This window comes from Meles meles, chromosome 1, assembly GCF_922984935.1.
Source record: "Meles meles chromosome 1, mMelMel3.1 paternal haplotype, whole genome shotgun sequence".
NCBI classification, from domain to species: domain Eukaryota; kingdom Metazoa; phylum Chordata; class Mammalia; order Carnivora; family Mustelidae; genus Meles; species Meles meles.
The window spans coordinates 39442308-39465838 of record NC_060066.1 but is presented as its reverse complement, the minus strand read 5'-3'; the positions used below and the strand labels follow the sequence as shown (position 1 = coordinate 39465838).

The window sequence follows — 23531 nt, the reverse complement described above, 5'->3', positions numbered from 1 at the left end:
TCTGCCACCACCTAATACAAAGGATCAAGGGTAGCTGTATAAAATATTGGCTGGGGAAGATTTCAGTGATACTTACTGAGTTATTTATTTTTTAAATTGAAATACAATTAACATACAGTGTTATATTAGTTTCAGGTGCACAGTATAGTTCAAAAATTCTGTACATTTCCCAATATTCAGCAAGATAATGCCCTTTACCTATTTTGCCCATTCTCCCACCCACCTTCCCTGTGGTAACTACCAGTTTGTTCTCTGTATCCAGTGAGAATCTAATGTTTTTCAGCTTTTGTTGTACATTATGATAGATGTTCTGCAGGATGTTTTAAAGATACGTTGGCCATAAAATAAAGATTGCCATCAAACCTGTCATTAATACCAACTTCTCTGGGACCCACTCTAAGTATATCTAATTAAGTATTAAAGTGGTTAACATGAGTTTTTGCACTGTGCTGTGTATTATGTTTTAACTAAATGTACAACATACCTATTTTGTTAACTTACTTTGAATCTTTGTCATAAAGGAAGAGACCACATTTTTCTCTTCTCACCCTGTCCCCTTTGGGGCAGATACATTATTGTCCATAAAAGGATGCTAGTAGTGGGGTGTCTGGGTGGCTCAGTTGTTAGGAAGTATCTGTCTGCCTTTGGGATCAAGGCATGATCCCAGGGTCCTGAGGTCAAGCCTGGCATTGGGCTCCCTGCTCAGTGGAGAGTCTGTTTCTCCCTCTCCCTCTGCCTGCTTCTCTGCCTACTTGTGCTGTCTCTCTGTGTGTCAAAAAAATAAATAAAATCTTTTAAAAAAGGGGGGGTGCCTGGGTGGCTCACTGGGTTAAAGCCTCTGCCTTTGGCTCAGGTCATGATCCCAGGGTCCTGGGATCAAGCACGCATGGGGCTCTTTGCTCAGCAGGGAGCCTGCTTCCTCTGCCTGCTTGCCTCTCTGCCTACTTGTGATCTCTGTCTGTCAAATAAGTAAATAAAGTCTTTTAAAAAATTAAAAAAAAAAAAGGATGCTATTAGAAATAATATGTGAGCCCTAGCAGCATAATTTACTACTTTTTTTTTTTTAAGATTTTTTATTTATTTGACAGAGAGAGAGGTCACAAGCAGGCAGAGAGGCAGGCAGAGAGAGAGGAGGAAGCAGGCTCCCCGCAGAGCAGAGAGCCCGACGCGGGGCCAGATCCCAGGACCCTGAGACCATGACCTGAGCTGAAGGCAGCGGCCCAATCCACTGAGCCACCCAGGCGCCCCAATTTACTACTTTTTATTTCTCTCCCAGCTGCCTTGGCTCTTACTAGAGCTTCTGGAGCCTTAAGAAGAGTTCTTGAAAAGCTATAAACTGGTTAAGCTATTTTTACTCGAAGAAAAAGAAAAATTAAGCGAAGATCACACTTCTTTAGTTGCTTTTAACAACCTACTAAAGGTTTAGAGTCGCCTGTTTGCAGTTGCAGCTTCCAAGGGAAAATTATTTCTCGGGAAAATGTGAGCACCAAAAGATGCTTAAAAGAAACACAATTAATTTTTTATTAGTAAAAATAAGATTTAACTCTTACTAAGCTTGAGCTGCTAAATTACATGGCACTAAATTACTATTAAATTATTTGAGTAGTTAATAACTTTTTATGAGGACAACCTGGTGAGTCCAACTTCATAGAAGAGGTAATATTCAGGGCTAAAAAGATCCAAGTCACCAATCTGAGTCAGTATGTGTTCTGACCGGGCTTAAAGAGAAGGGTTTGCTTCTTTTTTTGTTTTTAAGGTTTTATTTTTTTAATTTATTTGACCGACAGAGAGGCAGGCAGAGAGAGGAAGAAGCAGGCTCCTGGCCGAGCAGAGAGCCCGACGGGGGGCTTGATCCCAGGACTCCGGGATCACGACCCGAGCCAAAGGCAGAGGCTTTAACCCACTGAGCCACCCAGGCGCCCCGAAGGGTTTGGTTCTTGATAGTCCTCTGTTGAGACCTCAGTTTGAATAACCCCAGTCTTGATCTAGCTCTCCTAGTCTAGGAGTTTTGTTTGTTTGTTTTTCTTCTTCCCTTTTAAGGTATCATTGGGCTTTCTGATGTCTGTTCTTTTTCTCTTTTGTGTTACATTAATTTTAACCTCTGCATTTGTTCTGGTGTAGCTAAAATTTTGTAACAGAGAGATGTCAAATGCAGTACTTAAGCAAGATGAAAAGTTTCTCTCCCGCAACGTTCCAGGGTTGGTAGGCTTTCCAGGTCACTCAGAGAGCTCTTCTGCTGGGGCAGCTGTGCTGTCCCAAGTGCGGGGATTCCTTCTCTGGTTCTGAGGAGGCTACGTCCGTTAGCCTTGTCTGCGTGGCTGGAAAGAGCTCATCAGTGCTGTGTTCTCTGACCTGCTGGAAGGGACAGAGGACACCTGGAGGACAAGCAGCTTGGTTTTTTTTTTAAGGATGTGAAATGGAAATGGCACACTTTGCTTTCACTTACATACCAGTCATCCAGAGTAAGACCTGTGACCTAACTAGGCTGGGAGATGTTATATGCCGCTGGGCATTTATGTATCCGGATAAGCCTATGACTGTGAAAGAAGGGGGAGCAGATTTGGGGGACATCTACTAGTCTGATGTGCCCCCGAAGGGCGGCCTAATTTTTAAGATCCTGTTGCCCAATGGGCAGCCAGTATTGCCTGCAGGAGGTTTTCTTTAATTTCCAGTCTACAAAGCGGTACTGGTTGGTTCTCAGTAGTTCGGCTTTCCTCCCCAAATTGGAGTTAATAATACTAAAAATAAATAATCATAAATTGTTATGAAAAAGTATCACAAAACCCTTTAAACCAGGTCATAAAAATAGTTATGACTATGGAAAAAACTAAGTATACAAATGCAAATGCATTTTCCCCAAGGTGTGCTGCACTAATGGGGTTTTTAATGGGCTGCATAAGAATTTTTAAAAAGATAAAATGAAGGCCACACAAATAGCATTTTCAGTATGAAACTGCATATGGTCATCAGTATAGGACATAAAAGGCAGCTAGCTTACAGATTAGAAAACTGTTCATTGTGCTTATGCGTTAAGGAGTTCCCATCTGAGAAGAAAATAATTGCAGGAAATTTAAGCCTAGAAGTTAATGCTATATTTACCCAGTTTCTTTCTTCCCTCCCTCCTAGTTTCCTCCCTTGTCCTTTAACAGATTTTTTTTTTTTTTTTAACTGTGTGTTAGGGAGTGTGCCAGGTGCTGGGGATACAGTAGTGATTCAGCATAAACCCAGTCCTTGCCAACATCAAATCTGTGGTCTAGTGGAGGAAATAAATAGTAATCAGAATTTAATAGAAATAGTAATCATACAAGTGAATATTGGCAAGTAAGGGTGACGAAGATGGTAGAGAAGAACGTGTGGCCTTGTGATAGGTTAGGTTGGAAGGTTTGGGGATGGGAGTGGAAGAGAGTTAGAGAGCCTGATGGTCTTTGTCTTTAGCTGCAGAAGTTATTCCGCTGATGGTCACGGTGCTAAGATACCCAGATTTAGTCCTGTCGTTTCTGTTTCCCTTTCCTTTGCTGCCATCCTTCATGTGGACTGCGTTGTTGCTTACCTGTTTTTCCTGTCTGCTCTTTGGAAGTTACACTCTGTTTCTGTGATTCTGGTTGTTCACTCAGGAAATGCTGACATGTATAATCGTCTGGAGTTAATAATATTGTCAACTTTCTTTTGAATAAGTCCTTAACTCCAGTCGCGTGCGTGCGCGCGCGCGCACGTGTGTGTTTTAGGGTCTTATTTATTTATTTATTTGGCAGAGAGAGAATGGAAAGCAGGCTCCTTGCTGAGCAGAGAGCCTGATGCGGGGCTTGATCTCAGGATCCTGGGATCATGGTCTAATCGGAAGGCAGAGGCTTTAACCCACTGAGCCACCCAGGCACCCCTTGATACTTTTTTTTCAAACTAAAAGTAGCAATATCGGGTATTGACATCACCTTCAAGAATGTTCCGTTGCCTAATTCATAGTAAAGAATATTTATGACATACACTTTTTTTTTTTTTTTTTGGACAGAGAGAGATCACAAGTAGGCAGAGAGGCAGGCAGAGAGAGAGGGGGAAGCAGACTCCCTGCTGAGCAGAGAGCCCGATGCGGGACTTGATCCCAGACCCCGAGATCATGACCTGGGCTGAAGGCAGTGGCTTAACCCACTGAGCCACCCAGGCGCCCTATGACATACACTTTAATAAATGCTTCTTTCTTTTTCATATATAAACAGTTCAGCATTGTGGTTATAAAACACGTCTAAGAAAGAGATGGTTAGACTGTATCATTGGAGTTGATTTTATTTTGACAGTTAAGACTGTTTAAGAGGTTAGCTACCAGGTTATACTTCAGTAGCTTGTTTTCTAGAATTCTAGGCTGTGTTTCAACTATAGAGGTATATGTTTTTTGTCTCTCAATTTTTTAAAGATTTATTTATGTATTGGGGCGGGGTGGGGAGTAAAGGGCGGGGGAGAGAGAGAGGGAGAGAGAGAGTGTCTGAGTCCTAAATAGACTCTGCACTGAGTGCGGAGCCCAACACAGCTCAGTTTCAGGACCCACGACCTGAGCTGAAACTAAGAGTGGGGTGCTCAAGCCTCTGAGCCACCCAGGTGCCCTTACATTTCTTACATTTGTTTTTGCTTGGGGATGTTTTGAATATATTGCTGTTTCATTAGAAGATTTTAACTCTATAAAGTACAGTATAAAACCCTGTTCTTGAATTGGATACAAAATTTATAGTCTAGTGGGTGAGTCTGTTAGACTGCACTTTGATTAGCGAAGACGTTGGGTTTATGAGTTTCCCTCTGATAAATGGCTGCAGGAATCAAGTGTTCTTGTATATATTAAAACTAAACAGGGAGTAAAGAATATAATCACTTCAAACAGTCTTTCAAAGCACATTTTATGGTAATCCAGGTTGTTGGAATGGGATGGTTACAGGTAAGGACTAACAGACCTAATAAATAGAGCCAATCAACACAGAGACTGTTGTTTGCTCTACAAAAAATTAATTAGCCATTTTACACTTTATATCTTGTCTTTTCCAAATGCTAGTCTTCTGCCCCCCCGCCTTTTTAAAGATTTTATTTATTTATTTGACAGAGAGAGATCACAAATACAGAGAGGGGGAAGCAGGCTCTCCACTGACCAGAGCGCCTGATTCGGGGCTTGATCCCAAAACCCTGAAATCAGGAACCGAGCTGAAGGGAGAGGCTTAACCCACTGAGCCACCCAGGCGCCCCCTCCTAATGCTTTAGTATGTGATACTTTTCGTTTTTTCTTTTTAAAGATTTTTTACTTTTAAGTAATGTCTGCACCCAGTGTGGGCTTCAGATTTACAACCTCGAGATCAAGAGTCCCATGCTCCACTGAATGAGCTAGCCACCTGACGCAGAGTTTAGGTCTCCATAGCCTGTTCCAAAACAGGCTCCAGATGAGGTCAGTCTCTTCATATTCAGAGATCCTGAATGTTCTTCAAGATGTAAAAAGGGAACATGCTTGTTCTCCCCAACCACATCCTCCACTTCCAAGTCTCCTGGAGGCTCTTTGGACAGCATCTCTCTCTGGCCGCCTCTGGGGGACCAAACTTTGCCTTCTGTCCAATGTCCAGCTTCTCATTGATCACATGGGCCCTGTATTCTGAGAGCATCAAATGGCGCCTTAAGCCTGAGAGTGACGTTCAGAACACAACCAAGTCCATTCAGAGAAATGGGCATGCTTCTGCTGGGTTGCCTGGGTGGTTTCCTTTTGCTTGCTCTTACAGCCTTGAGGGTGGATAGCGGGAACACTCCCTTGGAAAGAATTCTGAGCATGAGTCAGGGGATCGGTGGATTCGTGCAGCTGGAGTCGTAAACTGGGTGTGGTTACTAGATAAAGCCTGTGGTGGCGGCATTCGTCATCAAAAGGTCAATGATTGAGCCTCAGCTGAGAACTCTGAACTTGTGTGGGGTTTCCTCTGCTGGCTGAGCGTGCTCGTTTGTGGAATGGAATAATAGTCACACTTCATAGGGGAGCAAGACCTTCAGTGACTGAAGCTGGTACGTGTGGTGGTGGTTTCTTGAGGAAGACATGTTCAAATGATGGCACCATGGGCTACAAGGTGAATCAGGAGGAGCTCCTTGAATTGGGGGGAAAACATTTAAAAAAATTTACCTATTAAAATGTGGCTCTAATAAAAGGTACAACTTTCATTTTACTGCTTAACCTTTTTCCCCTGTGTAACCTGGAGACAGCCCTTTGGTTTATTATAGCTTCAGCAGCATAAAACATGAGCTGTAATTATCATCCAGTTCAGAGGACTGATAAGAGTGGCTCGTTTTTATGTCCTAAGACTGTCTCTTGATACTCAGTTCTTAGTCATTTAGTCTGATACCCTAAAATTACGTGTGCTGTAATCTTTTGTCTCTCAAGATTTCCAGAAGTCTGTTACATTCTGGTGTTAGTAATGTCATCTCCCTGTGAAGTCTTTTAGCTTCTCCCTGAGCGAGTATAGCAGAATTCCTTTTCTCTGTGAAGGAAACATCCAGTTTATTTGACTGTTGCCCCCACTAGACAGTAAGCTACCTTGTGTTTGCCATATATATGGGATGCTTAGCATAGTGGTTGGCCTCTATTTCTTGCCTAATAGATCATTTCTGAACAACTGAATGAATTATTTAATGAATGGTATAGCATTCTGCATTTTACTTCGCTGTTGATGTGTTTAACCCCACTGAACTGCTCATCTTTGGGGGCAAGGACAACGTGTTACTCCTCCTTGTATAGCCCACTTTCAAGCAGAGCATTGGGGACATAGTAGGTGAATTGATTTATTCCATTTCTTAGGCAAATAGGATTTCACCAAAAATCCAGAATATATTTACCACAGTTGATGGAATTGAAATAGTAAGTGTCAGAAACTTACTTCAGTATCAGAAAAGGACCATACAGATGGTGTGTGATTTGAACATGAAAGCATGCGTGGATCAGAGTTCTAAAATAAGATTTAAAGGTACTTCAAAAGCAAAGTTCAAACCTTCATTTTGATTTGTCTGTTGATGTTGGACCCAAGTGAAAGGCACATCTGCCATTATTTTTTTTTTAATTATTATTATTTTTTAAAGGGGGTGAGGGGCAGAAGAGAGAGTGAGTCTTAAGCAGGCTCCACACCTAGCATGGAGTCCCAGGTGGGGCTCAGTCGTAACAAACCTGAGATCATGACCTGAGCCAAAATCTGGAGTCAGACTAAGCCACCTCAGTTTAACTGACTGAGCCACCCAGGTACCCCTGCCATTATTAGCTTTAATTTTTTTTTTCAAATATTGGAGTATAAAAATTACCCAGCTGGGGCGCTTGGCTGGCTCAGCTGGTGGATGGAGCATGCTAGCCCTGATCCTTGGGGTCATGATGAGTTTGAGCCCCACGTTGGGCATTGAGATTACTTAAAAAAAAATTTTTTTTTAAAATTTGCCAGTTATCTGAAAACATTTGATTATAATCTATATTTTTAAATTTTAATTATTTTTACTGTATTGCACACATACAGAAAATGCCCCAAATACAAACAACTTGGTTATTGCTAAACAGTTATGTAAGTCTGACTCTTCTCTTAAAGGTCACCCTAGAGCTGACAACATAAACCCTTGACATTTTTTTTTAAGAGAGATCACAAGTGGGCAGGGAGGCAGGCAGAGATCCCGTTGCGGGGCTTGATCCCTAGGATCCTGAGACCATGGCCTGAGCGGAAGGCAGAGGCTTAACCCACTGAACCACCCAGGCACCCAATCCTTGACTTTTTAAAACCTTCCATTAACTGGTACTTTCATCCACTTCCTGGGCAATGCAAAGATTTAAGATCAGTTCAGTTCCGGTTACTGGCTCTTGATTTATATGCTGTTACTGTTTTTCACCTGTAAGTCATTGTACTGTGTTATCAGTGTTCACAATTGCGAATATAATTATCATTTCTGTTATTCTTCTTTCTTTGTACATCTTCATCCTTTCTCTGACATCATATTTCTTGTGCCCAACCAATACCCTCAGTGCTTTCTTCACTGCTAAACTTCTGGTAACAAATTCCCTCAGTTTTGTCCAAAAGGATAACATTAATTTTCTTGCATTTTGTCTAACGGGCTAAACTCGTCTGCTGTTCTTGATCTGGCTACTGCAGTTTTTAATTCTAGAGCCTCTTTATTTTCAAATCTGTCCTATCCTTTTTTTCTTTCTCAATGCTGCTCATTCCCTTCCAAAATTCTCCTTGTATTTTTTCTTTATCTCCTCGATTTTCATAAACATAGCCACTTTAAAAATGCAGCAGTTTTAATAAAGCGCAATTCAAATGCACAAAAACAAAAGGGTCCTTAAGACTCTAGTTAACAGTAGTCTTCAAAGACCAGTTTAAAGTCATGTCCTTTAAAGAACATGTCCTCCCCCCCCTTTTTTTAAAGATTGATTAACATAGCCACTTTAGAGGGCAAGCTCGGTAACTTGAGTGTCAAGAGTACCTATGTTTCTCTGTCTGTTCTTTTTGCTGATTCTTGTTCTGAGAGTCTTGTCTTTTCCTGTCTGCTGTATTCTGGACATTGCATTTGAAAAATTAAAAAAAAATAATTCAAGACATAGGATGATTATCTTTCTGCACCAGGATTTTAATAGTTTTTTAATAGGGGTCTAGCACTTGGGTAGTGGCTTAATCCAGTTTCAAGACTCAGATGATACAAAGGTAGGCTGTGTCCCTATAAAGGTTTATCTCTTCCTCCAGTAGTGAGACCCCCTCCAGGGTCTTAGGGTAAAGTCCTGGGGCATCTGCTCCCACCCCCACCTAGGAGGCCCTTAACTGTCAAGTCAAGGACCAGTGAGGCTGTCAGGGGTGCTGCTCAGGCTCTTAGCTCCATCTGTCTTTTCCAGAATCAACAGATTCCCCTGGGGTATTTCTGCCTTTGCTGGATCTTGGATCAGTAATCTTCACTGCCTCATTAGCTCTCATGCCTTCTCACAGATGTGGGTATCTTATCCAGATTTCCTAGTTGTCCCCAGGGAGAAATCGGTTTGTATTACTTACTTTGCATTATCAGAAGTGGCAGATCTCTTAATTACTATTAATTTCATTTTTACTCTGACATTTCTCTCCTGAAATATCTATTTCTAAGATTTGACCTGAATGCCTGGCCAAATTTACTTGTCGGTCTTCTTTTAATAATAATGTTTTAAAACATTTTATATTAAAAATATTTTTGAAGTTTTAAATAATTATTCCTAACTCTAAAAGCAGTTTATGTTCATGTTAGGCACTCTGGAAAATACCAAGAAAAGGTACAATGGTAATTAAAGGTAGAAGTTCCCCGCAAACCTAGTACCTGGTTTATATATAAAATTATATGTTTAGTGGTTTGTTTTTTTTTTAAGATTTTATTTATTTGACAGGCAGAGATCACAAGTAGGCGGAGAGGCAGGCAGAGAATAAGAGGGGGAAGCAGGCTCCCTGCTGAGCAGAGAGCCCGACGGGGCTCGATCCCAGGACCCTGGGATCATGACCTGAGCTGAAGGCAGAGGTTTCAACCCACTGAGCCACACAGGTGCCCGTCTGTTTAGTGTTCTTAGTCTGTGATTTATATATGTGAACATATCATGTATAAGTCATAGAATTGAAATCATAACTTTTTAAAAAAGATTTTATTTATTTATTTGACAGAGAAGTCACAAGTAGGCAGAGAAGAAGGGAAGCAGGCTCCCTGCTGAGCAGAGAGCCTGATTTGGGGCTTGATCCCAGGACCCTGAGATCATGACGTGAGCTGAAGGCAGAGGCTTAAGCCACTGAGCCACCCAGGTGCCCCAAATCATATAACATTTTTATATTTTAGTTTTCATTTAACATACTATGGACATTTTTTATTGTTAACACTTTTAGAAATAACGATTTTTAATGCTTAGGATTTTATTATTTGGTAGCAGTATTATTAAGCCATTCTCCTACTTTAGTTTCATGTTTTCATTATAGATAAATATACAGTCATTTTTGGACAGCACTTTGTGTGCGAATTTCTGGTTGTTGTGTAATTATTATCTTAGTGGGTTTGGGTGTTACTAAGGTTCTCTTATTGAGGCTTTTAAAAAATGAGCTGATAATTACATTTAACATTTTCAGTTGTTTAAATGAAAGCTGTAGATATCACTGTTCCTTTATTCTTAATTTTTATTTTTTTTAAAGATTTTATTTATTTGACAGATCACAAGTAGGCAGAGAGGCAGGCAGAGAGAGAAGGGGAAGCAGGCTCCCTGCTGAGCAGAGAGCCCTACACGGGGCTCAATCCCGCATCCCAGGACCTGAGGTCATGTCCTGAGTCTAAGGCAGAGGCGTAACGCATTGAGCCACCCAGGCACCCCTCACTGTTGTGATATATGCTTTAAGGGTAAAGAGCATTTTCGATGCCTGGAGAATATACAAGGGCCTAACCATTTAAGTAATTGGACAGAAGTTGAATTTATTTACATATGGAAGTAATCATTGTGAAGAACAAGGAAAAAATATGGGACACCATGGGAACACTTTGTAAATAGAATGGGAACACTTTGTACACGACCTACTAAAACAGACTAAGGAAGTCCAAGTGTGAGCATTAGCTGAACAAGATCATAAATATGCCTGCTCTTTCTTCTACGTTTACATCAGCGGTGGTAGTTATATAATCTGCTCCTGGCAAGTCCTAGCGTCTTCTTGGTTCTTGTTTGGGGTGACATTTCATTCTTAATCAGAACTGATGATTGGGTGATTTCCATTTTCTCTCTTTCAGGAAGTACTTTTTTTTTTTTTTAAAGATTTATTTATTTGACAGAGAGAGATCACAAGTAGGCAGAGAGACAGGCAGAGAGAGAGGAGGAAGCAGGCTCCCCGCTGAGCAGAGAGCCCGACGTGGGGCTCGATCCCAGGACCCTGAGATCATGACCTGAGCTGAAGGCAGAGGCTTAACCCACTGGGCCACCCAGGCGCCCCTCAGGAAGTACTTCTTACCTGGGTTCTTAAGGCTTTGACATATTTTGACCTTTTTGTCTGGCTCTGTGTAGTAGCCACTGTGGCTAGTCCTCTCTTGGCTCCTTGCACAGACCTCAGTCCTCAGGGATCACGCTGTCACCCTACTGTTTTCACTGTATTCATCACCCGTGGCCTGCTGCATTCCCATCCCACAGTAGAGGTTTATGGCCCAATAAATATCTGTCAGCACACATTTTTCTAATGCAAGTTTCATTCTGTGATGAAAAGAGCATAGTGCTGACTCGTCTTCTGTGATGGGTAACACCCTTATCATCACATCTTTGTTTTATCAATATCCCCTCTCCTTGGACTATTCGTGAAGAACTAGGGCAGCTGGAAGGGTCTGTGGCTCCTGATAACTGGTGGTACAGAGATGATGACAGTGAGCAGAGCAGCTGGGGCACAGCCGGGGACAGTAACCAGGGCCTACCGTGGAGCAAGAAGGACATTGAACCAGTGGCCAGAGCTCTACTGTCAGGAGAGTTGGGATGTGTGCGGACTGAGCAGGGGAGAGCGGCGGGCATGTCGCCAAGGCTGGGCATCAGGGGGTCGGAGCAAAACTGAGGGCAGGCCTGGGCACCAGAGGTGGGCTAAAAACAAGTGGAAAACACTATTCTTTGGACACCCTGGAAGTATTTTTCCAGCACAGTGTGTCTAAAATCAGCCTCCCCTTTGTCTCTCTGTGATCTCCCTTGTATCTGGTAATCAGGTGTATCCCATCGGCCAGCCTTGAAATCTCCTGAGTTTTGTTGGCATCCCATTATCTTCGCATTAGTCATTTACGGTGGCTCTGCCTCTCCACAGGGAAAGGCCTTGGCGTTCCAACTGCGGCTCTCCCACACTAGGACCTGAGGTGAGGTCACTTAACCTCTGAAAGTTACCTGTGTGACCACAGTCTTGAGAATTGGAGGGAAGTGGAGAAACCCCTTGTGACCCCTCAGCCCACCGGTGCAGTGCTCTGCAGCTCCGGCCCGCCTCCCGCTTCGCCTCCCCAGCTCTTCCCGCTCAGTCTTCTAACCACAGGACTCTGATCGAGGCCCATCCCAGCTCAGAAAGCTTCGTGGCATCTTCATTAACTATGAGCATGAAGCCCCAGGCCCCTGTCCTGCTCCTGAGCTCTCTCCACTGTCTGGCCTCAGTCCACATTTCTTTCCATTTCTTTTCCTTCTTCTTCTTCTTTTTTAAGATTTATTTATTTCAGAGAGACAGAGCTAGCGAGCATGAGTAGGGGGAGGGCCAGAGGGAGAGGGAGACAAGCAGACTTCCCCTGAGCAGGAAGCCTGATGGAGGGCTTGATCCCCTGACCCTGAGATCCTGACCTGAGCCGAAACCAAGAGTCCCCTGTTCAACCAATGGAGTCACCCAGGTGTCCCCCACCCCACCCCCGCCTCCACCCATGCCTGCACTTCTGTTCTCGTGCTGTGTCCAGCCACATGGAGCTGCTTTGCCACATTCAGTACAGGCCCCCCCCCCCCCCCCCCCATCCAAGCGTCCCGACTCAGACTTGAAGGTGCTCTTTCCCACACCGCAGCAGTTCCAGAACCTTGCTGTCTTCTAGCTGCTGTCCCCTTGCTCCCATCTCTGCGGCACCTCCCTGGGCCCCTGGTCTCAGCCTTCAGTAATTTCTTTCTCTGAGCTTCCATTCGTTTTCCTCTGGACTCTTGCATGCTTACTGCTGTATGTTTTGTGGTATGGGGGCACATGACTTAGTAACCTCGTATTCTGAGTCCTAGAGAATTCTTCCCGAGCGCTTAGCACAGTGCCTGTCTGTTGCAGTTGGTACGGTCGTAAGTCAGCCGGGCATGGGGATGGTAACACACTGGCGAAGAGCTGATAGATGCTTTCTCCACTTAGTATTCTTAGCTCCGTTGGCGAACACCAGTGGACCATATGTGCCTGAGCCTTTTCTGGGCTCTCAGTTTGTTGCATTAGTCCCTGCATCCGTTTTATGCCAGGGCTACACTGTTTTGATGACTGTAAGTTTGTAATAAAATATGAAATCAGGAAAAAGACAAAACAGAAGGAGTCTGGGTGCTTCCGAACTAAAAGGACAGGAAAGCAGCGGCGGTGCACTGGCTTCCATTGGCAGGTAGCTCAGGCTCCCAGCCAGCCACCAGCCTTTATGTGGTTGCTGTCGAGCTGGGAAGAGGCAAGCCCGCTGACTTGAGTGACGGTTATATGCCAGTCACCCTTCTAGATTTTTACTTGACTCAGTCATTTGAACCCCAGTCGGATTGCTTTCTTCCCTTTCTTAATATTCTTCATTGGCTTCTTGTTAACACTTAGAATAAATTCCAAGCTGTGTATCACTAGCCCTGCAGAATCCCTAAACATGTCCTGCCTTTCCTTAACAGGACGCTTGTGCCCTGCCTCCTCACTCCACCCCTCCCTAAGGCTTTGCCTGCGAATCCCAGGTCTGTCTGTCTTTTGAAACCTTAAAACCCACCCGTTAAGGTAGCAATGAATTTGCTGTCTTTGTATGGTGCCTTTTTCAAAAACACAGTCTTAGGTTGTTTCATTTGGTTTTATTTCTGTCCATAATCTTTGGACTATCTTTTGCAGAGACAAGAGTACAGAGGGAATGAAATGCCAAGAAAACTGGACAGTGTGTATAAAAGCTCACTTTGCCAAACAGGACATGCCAGTTGTGGGAGTACTCGTGCCTGCCTTTAAGATTTAGTTGTGTTGTGAAAAGCTTTCTTCAAGTAGAGTTCGGCTAACCACACTCCCTTTAAGACGTGCTATGAAGTTTCTTTTATCTCTGAAGGGAAACAAGAAACTCGTAGTCTAATAACCACAGTGGAGAGGGAGATTGGTGGATAGCAATAGGATGGACACTGACTCGTCATTCTCTACCTTTTTCTGCCTTAAAAATTTTTTTTAACCACATGCTTGTAGTATTTATTTTTATTAGCTTTTTATATATATGTATGTACATAGATACATGTGTATAGGTATTAGTTTTACATACATATAATGTGTGTATGTATACTCTGTGAAATTGCTCTTCATTCTCATTATTATAATTTTTTTTCAAAGCAGTCAGACCATACGAGACAGTTTGGAAAAAAGAGGAAGAAAAATAATTATTCCAAATCCTACAATAATTCTAAAACAACCACTTGGTATTGCCACTGAAAAATGGATTCTGGGGCACCTGAGTGGCCCAGTTGGTGGAGCTTCTGAGTCTTGATTTTGGCTCAGGTCATGATCTCAGTGTCCGGGGGTCAAGCCCCATGTTGGGCTCACTGTCCAACACAGAGTCTGCTCTTCCCTAGCCGCCCCTTCCATCCCGCCCTCCTCTCCCTCTCAAATAAATGAATGAATGTATGAATAAATAAAACGTTTAGGGGAAAAAAGGAAAAACGAATTCTGGGATAGATGTTTTGTAGAACAAACAACCTGACACTCCCCTTGAACCTTCTCTGTAAATAGGTACACCAAATACAGATTTTATAGTAGGATATGCCTTTTTTTTTACTGTTGTTAGTAAATGAATTTCCTCTGTAATCTGCATGGAGCAAGGGCAGTTAGGAAGAACAGAGGAATAGAACTGCAGGAGTAGAAGAACCAGAATTTCCCAGTTGGTCGGATGTGGGGATAAGGAAGATGGTAAGCCCAAAGATAACCAGGTTTCAAGTATAAACAGGAGGCTAAGAGATTGGGTTTTGGAATTAAAAGTTCCTGCGTTCAGATCCCATTTCTGCAGATTCTTAGTGGTCTGATCTTCAGTAATGTTCTTCACCCTCAAGCCTCAGTTTTCTGTCTATAACATGGGGATAATTTAGTGCCGAGTTCACTAGGTCATTGGACGGCTTAAGAGAGACTCCATGTACAGCACTTAGCGTGGTGCCTGAGTGTTTTCCACTTTTAATTATTAATGGTGATGGTATTTTTTTTAAGATAGAGAACATAAAAAGCGGAGCAGAGTTGGGAAGGTGATTTCCGTTCAGACGATCTAAGTTTGAAATACCCGAGGGACGTGTGTATTCTTCGGTATCCGGAAGGCAGAGCCTTGGGCCTGGGGGTGGAAAGGGGCTCACCTGTGCTGCAGCGGGGGGTTTGGATCCTGGCTCTGCTGCCATGGCTTTGCACCATTCTCTGACTCTGTGTCCGGGCTGGTCTCAAAGCTCACATTGTCTGACCCTGTGGAAATGTTGGATCATCTGGAAAGACTTGTGGTTGCTTATCAGAGCGCACTTGGCTAACGGGAGTCTGCATGTGTTTCCCACCTTGTTGGGCATCAGGACTGCTGTGTGTGACCGCATGGGTTGCTCACCTGCTCTAGGGTTTCCACCCCGAGGCAGCAGGAGGTGAAATCTGCCTGCTGGCCACAACCAAGCCGCCCTTCCCTGGCTGCCGGGATGTCCATGGGTACCCTGTGGGTGGGGGTGGCGGTGGGTGTCGTAGGGTTGGATGGGAGGACCCTCTATTGATGTTATAAATTCCATGTGGTCAGTTTAAGTTCTTATGATAGGGACCATTTCCTGGGGTGCTTATTTCTCTCCCTGCAGGTCATCAATGCTGTGGTGCTGCTGGTTCTGCTGAGCGCCCTGGCGGACCCGGACCAGTACCACTTCTCAAGTTCTGAGCTGGGAGGCGACTTTGAGTTCATGGATGATGCCAGTAAGTACATCAGATAGCAGCTGTCGCTCTTTGGTATTTTTCAAGGGCGGGGAATCCTGCCGCCAGGTCTTCCTGTTAAATTACAAATATTGATTCGTGGGCCCATTTGAACTGATACTTCCCTTTCTTTCCGTCGTTACAAATCAGATCAACAGATACTTACGTGCTGCTAGTGCTCTGCTGCTGTTCTAAGTGCAGGAGTCTCTTCTTTTCCCTTTTTTTTTAATTAAATTTTTTATTTTTTTATAAACATATAATGTATTTTTATCCCCAGGGGTACAGGTCTGTGAATCGTCAGGTTTACACACTTCACAGCACTCACCATAGCACATACCCTCCCCAATGTCCATAACCCAACCACCCTCTCCCCCCCACCTTACATTAACTTTCTTTGTTTAAAGAAAAAAATTTTTTTTAAAGATCTTACTTATTTATTTGATAGAGAGAGATCACAAGTTGGCAGAGAGGCAGGCAGAGGAGAGGAGGAAGCAGGATCCCTGCTGCGTAGAGAGCCAGATGCGGGACTAGATGCCAGGACCCTGGGATCATGACCTGAGCTGAAGGCAGGGGCTTCAACCCACTGAGCCACCCAGGTGCCCCATAGCCTTTTTTTTTTTTTTTTTTAAATAAGGTTTTATTTATTTGTCAGAGACACAGCGAGAGAGGGAACACAAGCAGGGGGAGTGGGAGAGGGAGAAACAGGCTTCGCTTGGAGCAGGGAGCCCAACACGGTGCTTGGTCCCAGGACTCTGGGATCATAACCCGAGCTGAAGTCAGGTGCTCAATGACTGAGCCACCCAGGTGCCCCCACCTTTTGGCCTTTTTAAGAGGATGGGGAGTAAATGGCAGGAAGCAAGGTCAGAAGGACCATGCGTATCTATCTCGTTGTGTCTTCTCTTATGTTTCTGTATTTACCTTTCTTCTAGGAGATGATCCTTCTCTGTTCCAGAAGCTCTGTTGCTCATTATTTGGTGGACTTGGGCCTTTTTCCAATAAGTAGAAACACACACAGGAATGTGGATGTGTGATAGACCAAAAGGAGGCTGGGCTCCCCCAGCTTTAAGGTTATAGACACCTGAACATTTTATAATTACAGTCATGCTGTGTCCACACTGCCTGAAAGGGGTAGTGTTGCGCATAATCCCAAACAAAAGATCATGCAGATGTAATTGTCATTGGCTTTGGAGAACTGTAAATGCATTTTAAGAAAAATGTTGGGGTAAAATGAGTAAGGTGGGGAGACAGTGACTCAAGATGCAGTTTTGGGATAGACTGGGAACATTTCAGAAGACTGAGGCTTGTGGGTTCTGTTCCCAGGGTGAGAACATCGCTGTTCAGTGACTTTTAGTAATTCAGCGGTTCTGCATTGATGTGTGTTTTATGCAGATCCCTTTCACTGCTGAGAGGAGGATGCATTTAGGAGACTGTGCATGAATATAGAGGTCTGGAGACTAGTTTGGGGGTGTTTCCCTGTGATCCAGGCTGCACTGAGGATGGGGAAGAGGGTGGGTTTGGATGTAGGATAGATAGACCTTGTTAGTGTGGGTGAGGAAGGGAGGGAGGAATCAGACGATCCCTGTTTTCCAGCCTGAATAAAAGACTGATCTCTAGTGGGAAGAGAGTCTGGCTTCGGGAGATGGGTACATATCTAGGGGAGGGAACTTGACTTTGCTTTGAGTAACTCAGCGAGGTGGTTAGGAATCTGTGCTTTGAAGCAGAAGACCTTACTTTGAATCCTGACTGTGCCATGTATTAAATGTGTTAAGATGGGGCTAGTCAGTTACCTTTGTGTGGCTTCCATTCCCCCACTGAGAGATAGGGGTGATCATAGTATCTGCCTTGTGGGATTAAATCAGTTAGTACATGAAAAAAACACTTAGAATGGGGTCTGGCCCATAGTAAGTGCCTTATGCCTCTCTCTCTCTCTCTCTCTATATATATATATGCCTATATTTTGCTCTTTTACTAACCATTCTTACTTAGGTATGTTGCAGCTAAAACACGAGCTGCGGAGAGATTAAAAAGGTGGTTGGGTATGTGGCACTGTAACCCAGCACCCAGACGTCTGGCCTGATGTAAACTTGAGGACATCAGCCTAGAAACGGTATTTATGTTAAGGGCATAGTGAAGGGGAAAAGGAAAGGGGTACGAGATTGAGCCCTGTAGGAGCCCCATCAGTAGAGGTCAGAACAGGAGCCTGAGAGCAAACTGGTAATGAAATAAACAGAAAACCAGGAGATGCTTTTCTTTTCTCTTCTCTTCTCTCTCTCCTTTTCTTCCTTCTCATCTCTTCCCTCTCCTCTCCTCTCCTCTTTTCTCTTCTTTGTTTCATTGAAGATTTATTTATTTTAGATTTTAGAAAGAGGGAAAAGAGAGAGCATGAATTGGGGGAGGAGGGAGTGTAGAGGGAAAGGAAGAAGCAGACTCTGCGCTGAGCATGGAGCCCGACGTGGGGCTCTGTCTCATGGCCCTGAGACCATGACCAGAGCCAAAACCAAGCATTGGATGCCCAGCCTGCTGAGCCACCCAGGCGCCCCCAGGAGACACTTTCTGTCACCTTCTACCACCATAGCTTTGTGATACATATTAAATAGTCAGGACATTATATTCTCTTGGGGTGTGGGACCTTGTCAGACTGAGACGAGACTTCTGCTATAACATCACTCCTTCTCATGATTTTGAATACCCTGTTACTCTTACAGATTCATCCAGAAAGGATAATCAGTTCCATTAATACTAAATTAATATCCCTGCCTTCCTTCCCCTGAGCTAAAAGACTGTGTAAGCTATAGACATAACGTTTGGTTGACATTTAAAAACAAATTATCTTTCGCTGTTTCCAGTAGTGGGATTCCATTTCTAAAGTAATTGAGGTTAGAAAAAGAAGTTTTAAATGATACAGCAATAGTGTTCTCTGAATCATATAGTAACACTATATGCCTTGATCTAATTGCCAGAGATTAAGCTGGGTAATGAGTCTCTGACAGTATAGGCTTAATTTAGCTGACTTAAATGACTTGCTGGTACTTAAGAGTTTAAAATAGTAGTTGTTCTCTAATGTCCTGGATATTAATTCCAGTGCATTGGAGGTTTCTCTCATATGTCTTATATTTAAAAGAAATGAATGAAGAGTTTATAATTATTGTTAGGACTCTGTCATTTAAGTCACATGTTATAAAAAGGTACAGAAGAGTGGATAGTGACTTGAGTGAGTCTTTTTTTTAACTCTTTGCTTACATTCCTTTTCATATGGTTAGATTTCCTTTCTTTTTTTTTAAACAGGACATTTTATTTTATTTCTTTTTTCTTTTTTCTTTTTTCCTTTTTCTTTTTTAAATTTATTTATTTGACAGACACAGCGAGAGAGGAAACACCAGCAGGGGGAGTGAGAGAGGGAGAAGCAGGCTTTCCATGGAGCAGGAAGCCCGACTCGGGGCTTGATCCCAGGACCCTGGGATCATGCATGACCTGAGCCAAATACAGACAGACGTTCAGTGACTGAGCCACCCAGGCGCCCCTGGATCTCCTTTTTTTTTTTTTTTAAAGATTTTGTATTTATTTGACAGAGAGAGATCACAAGTAGACAGAGAGGCAGGCAGAGAGAGAGAGAGGGAAGCAGGCTCGCCGCTGAGCAGAGAGCCCGATGCTGGATTTGATCCCAGGACCCGAGATCATGACCTGAGCCGAAGGCAGCGGCTTAACCCACTGAGCCACCCAGTCGCCCCTGGATCTGCTTTTTAAAAAAGATTTATATTGGGGCGCCTGGGTGGCTCAGTGGGTTAAGCCGCTGCCTTCGGCTCAGGTCATGATCTCAGGGCCCTGGGATCGAGTCCCGCATCGGGCTCTCTGCTCAGCAGCGAGCCTGCTTCCCTCTCTCTCTCTCTCTCTCTCTCTCTGCCTGCCTCTCTGTCTACTTGTGATCTCTCTCTGTCAACTAAATAAATAAAAAATTAAAAAAATTTATATTTATTTGAGATGGAGAGCAAGAGAGAGCTCATGTGCGTGTGTTCAAGAGAGAGCAGGAGCAGGGGAAGAGGGAGAAGGAGAAGCAGACCCCTTCCTGAGATTCCCTGGGATCATAACCTGAGCCAAAGACAAGAGCTTAACTGACTGAGCCACCCCAGGTTCTGCACCCCCCCCCCCTGCTCCCCCTTCAATGTGGAGCTTGAACTCACAACCTTGAAATCGAGACCTGAGCTGAGATCAAGAGTCAGGTGCGTAATGCACTAAGCCACCTAGGTGCCCCATCTCATCTCCTTTTTTTTTTTTTTTTTTTTTTTTTTAAAAAAAAAAAAACAAATTTTGTAGGTCCGAGTTCATTGTGTTTGACAAGCCTTTCTATATTTAACTCACTCATGGATAGAATTAAATAATCCTTGAAATGGGTACAAGCAATTGCTTTAAATAGCAATTTTAAGTTGATATCTTTTTGGCGTGGTGGTGGCGATCTGCAGATTTTATCCAGGACAGAGCGGGAATGTGTTTCACTTTGCCATATGGTATTTTCCTAAAATGATCTGGTAGAATAAGATTTATTATTTACATCAAAATGAGGCATATGGGAGAATCCTCTGGGATAAAGAAAGAAAGTAGGATTTCTCTTTTTAAAAAAAATCTGGCCCTTTAACATTGGTCTTTTTATATATGTTATATGATGCAAAAATATTAGTGATAATACATATTTATAATTTATAAATAAACATTTTTATGTCACCCCACCCCCCCAAGTTGACTGCACTAAGAAAGAATGAGGAACTGTCAGAGGTTGGAGGAAACTAAAGAGACACAACTAAATGTAGTACGAGATCCTGGATTGGATTCTGCGACAGAAAAAGGACAATAAAAGGGAGACTAGTAAAGTTCACACAATTTTTGTAGTTTAATTAATAGTATTATAAAAGTGTTATTTCCTACGTTTTTTAAAAGATTTTTATTTATTAATTTGACAGAGATCACAAGTAGGCAGGGGAGAGGGGGAAGCAGGCTCCCCACTGAGCAGAGAGCCCTATGTGGGGCTTGATCCCAGGACCCCAAAATAATGACCTGAGTCAAAGGCAGAGGCTTTAAACCACTGAGCCACCCGGGCGCCCCAAGCATCTGACTCTTGGTTTTGGTTCAGGTCACGATCTCGGGGTCGTGAGATTGACCCCTGAGTTGGGCTCCCTACTGGGTGTTCAGTCTGCTTGGGATTCTCTGTCTCCTTTCCCCACTGTCTCTATTCCCCCCAACATGTGCATGCCTCTCTCTCTCTCTCTCTCTCTCATTAATTAATTAAAATCTAAGAAATAGAAAAAAAAAGAATGATTGGCTAGGGCTTTCCTTACGGCTCTTTTTTTTTTTTTTAAGATTTTATTTATTTATTTGACAGATCACAAATAGGGAGAGAGGGAGAAGCAGGCTCCCCGCTGAGCAGAGAGCCCGATGCGGGGCTCGATCCCAGGACCCTAAGATCATGACCTGAGCCGAAGGCAGAGGCTTTAACCCACTGAGCCACCCAGGTGCCACTCCATATGGCTCTTGACATCACAGAGTAGAGCTCTCCTTGCTCTGTCATTTGGAGAGGATCCCAGGCTGCCTGCCTGCTGTCTATTCACATACCCCCATACAAGCCTGGCAGTCAGTCTGCACAGCTTCTCCACTGCATAAGGATCCCCGCAGTCTTGAGGAAGTAGACATACCCATGCAGCAGCTGGGGAAATAGAGCCATAGGAACCTTCCTGGCCCTTTATTTTCATTATCCACCATCCACCCTCCACCCTCCATCCTCCCATCTGTGTACTTACCTTTTAAATCATGTGGCTCAAAAGGTTGCATATTCTATACACATTGACCACATCTTGCTTATTTTTTTTAAAAGATAATTCAGTGAACATTGTCAAGGGAGATTTTTTTTAACTAAGATGTAGATGTATGAAGACCACTAGGGATAATGAAGTGACATGGATAATCAAGGCCACAGACTGTCCCTAGACCTGCAGGAGTGGTGGGAGGCGGCTGTTACTGGATCTGAGACTCTTACAGGGTTAACCTCTTCATTAGGACCAGTGGCCTCTGGTCTAGGGCCACAGCCAACCCTAGGCACCCTCTCCTTGCCTCTGCTCTCCTGTTTGGACTCCTGGCTGGAATCCAGTCAGGCCAGAGGGCACGGGAGGCTGCTGATAGCCCATGCAGGTCTGCCTTTCTGGGCCAGAGAACCGGAAGGCCAGTGAAGACCTCTGAGAACAATCATTTACTCGCTTACCTGGGTGTTCCACGTAACCAGACTGTTTGGCTTGGTGCGCATTTCCCTACCTCGCCTGCAGGAGTAAGGAACTTTGCTAATGGGGTGTCTGGGTGGTTCAGTCATTAAGCATCTGCCTTCGGCGATTGAGCCCTGCATTGGACTCCCAGGTTGTCAGGAAGCCTACTGCTCCCTCTCCCACTCACCCTGCTTGTATTCCTTCTCTTGCTGTTTCTCTGTCAAAAAAATAAATAAAATCTCACAAACCTCCCCCCCCCAAAACTTTGCTAAGTGTCTTTTTTAAAGTTAGGTGCATTAAGCCAGGGCACCTGGGTGGCTCAGTCAGTTAAGTATCGTCTTCTGCTCAGGTCATGATCTCTGGGGACTGGGATCGAGTCCCACATAGGGGGCTCTCTGCTCAGTGGGGAGCCTGCTTCTCCCTCTGCCTTTCCCTCTGCCTCTGCCTGCAGCTCCCCTACTCATGTGCACTTTCTCTCTGTCCAATAAATAAAATCTTCAAAAATACATAAAATTAGAATCAATTTCTTTTTTCAAAAAAAAGGTTTATTTGAGAGAGAGAGGGAGAGAGTGCGCAGACAGGGGAGGGGCAGAGGGAGAGAAAATTCCTGAAGCAGATTCTTGCCTGAGCTTTGTGGAGCGGAGCCGGTGACCATGCTGGCTTGATCTCACAACCCTGAGATCATGACCTGAGCTGAAACCAAGAGGAATTGAGTGAGTAACCAGCTGAGCTGCCCCAGGTGCTCCCCCTGCAGATTCCTTTGATTGGTTTGAGGTTCCAGGTTGGACAGGGAGTGTGCAGGAACTAGAAGTTTTATTCGCTCAAGCAGCCCATGCTCTTCCTTCTGTGTTCTTCCCCGCTGCAGCTTCTCCGATGATGAATTTTGTTGTTGCTGTTTGGGTTTTAATTTGTTTGCAATCAGGATGTGATCCACCATTTAGCATGGGGTTAGTGTGAGGATCTTGTTTTTCACCCCATCTTCATTTTGAAAAAATTCAAACCTTTGAGGAAAGTTTCATGTACAATGAATATCTACCTTGGCTTTTTTCTTTAGTAATAATTTGGAGTTTTTATTTTTTATAGAATTATCTCTATTAAATAGTGACTAGGTATAAAACAGAATTTTTTTTAAAAAAATTTGTTCATTTTAGAGAGGGAGCACCAACAGGGGGAAGGGTCAGGGAGAGGGAGAAGCAGACTCCCCACTGAGCAGGGAGTCTTGATGTGGGCTTAGGGGCTGGATCCCAGGACTCTGGGATTGTGACCTGAGGCAAAGGCAGACGCTTAACTGACGGAGCCACCCACGTGCCGCGATATAAAACAGTATGTACGGAATACCAGATAATGGTACAAGCACTTGTGTACCCACCGCTCATTTTAAGAAGTTGAATTTTTACCTTACTTTCAAAAGAGTCCCTTCCTGATGCATGTGCTTTCCTCTGATCTCAGAGGTAGCCATTACTGAACTATTGACCATCTCTTTGCCTTTCTTCGTAGATGTACACATACATTTGTGTCACTAATTGATCTATTTGATTTTCATGCTGAATCATAGACTGGATTCACATAGTCTGCCTCCTGAGACTTGGCTTTTTCAGTATTATTGTGTTGATAAGAAAGTTACTCAGACACTTGTTAAAGATGGTAGGGACAACTTCAGGCAAGAGGGGTTGTGCAGTAG

At 43.7% G+C, this 23531-nt stretch overlaps 1 protein-coding gene across 4 annotated transcripts in view; it reads left to right on the top strand.

Moving 5' to 3' along the window:
• The window catches only part of LAPTM4B (lysosomal protein transmembrane 4 beta), an 81171-nt gene that overhangs the window by 14859 nt on the left and 42781 nt on the right, over positions 1–23531 (top strand). Inside the window, exons 1-3 of one of the 4 annotated variants that reach the window (XM_046011794.1) lie at positions 6043–6077; positions 11790–11838; positions 15500–15611. In XM_046011794.1, coding sequence (XP_045867750.1) covers positions 6055–6077; positions 11790–11838; positions 15500–15611 — 184 coding nt within the window. In that variant the 5' untranslated portion in view covers positions 6043–6054. Of the gene's footprint in view, positions 1–6041; positions 6078–11789; positions 11839–15499; positions 15612–23531 lie in introns of those variants that run through there. The other 3 variants (XM_046011789.1, XM_046011800.1, XM_046011804.1) reach the window with 3 other exon arrangements.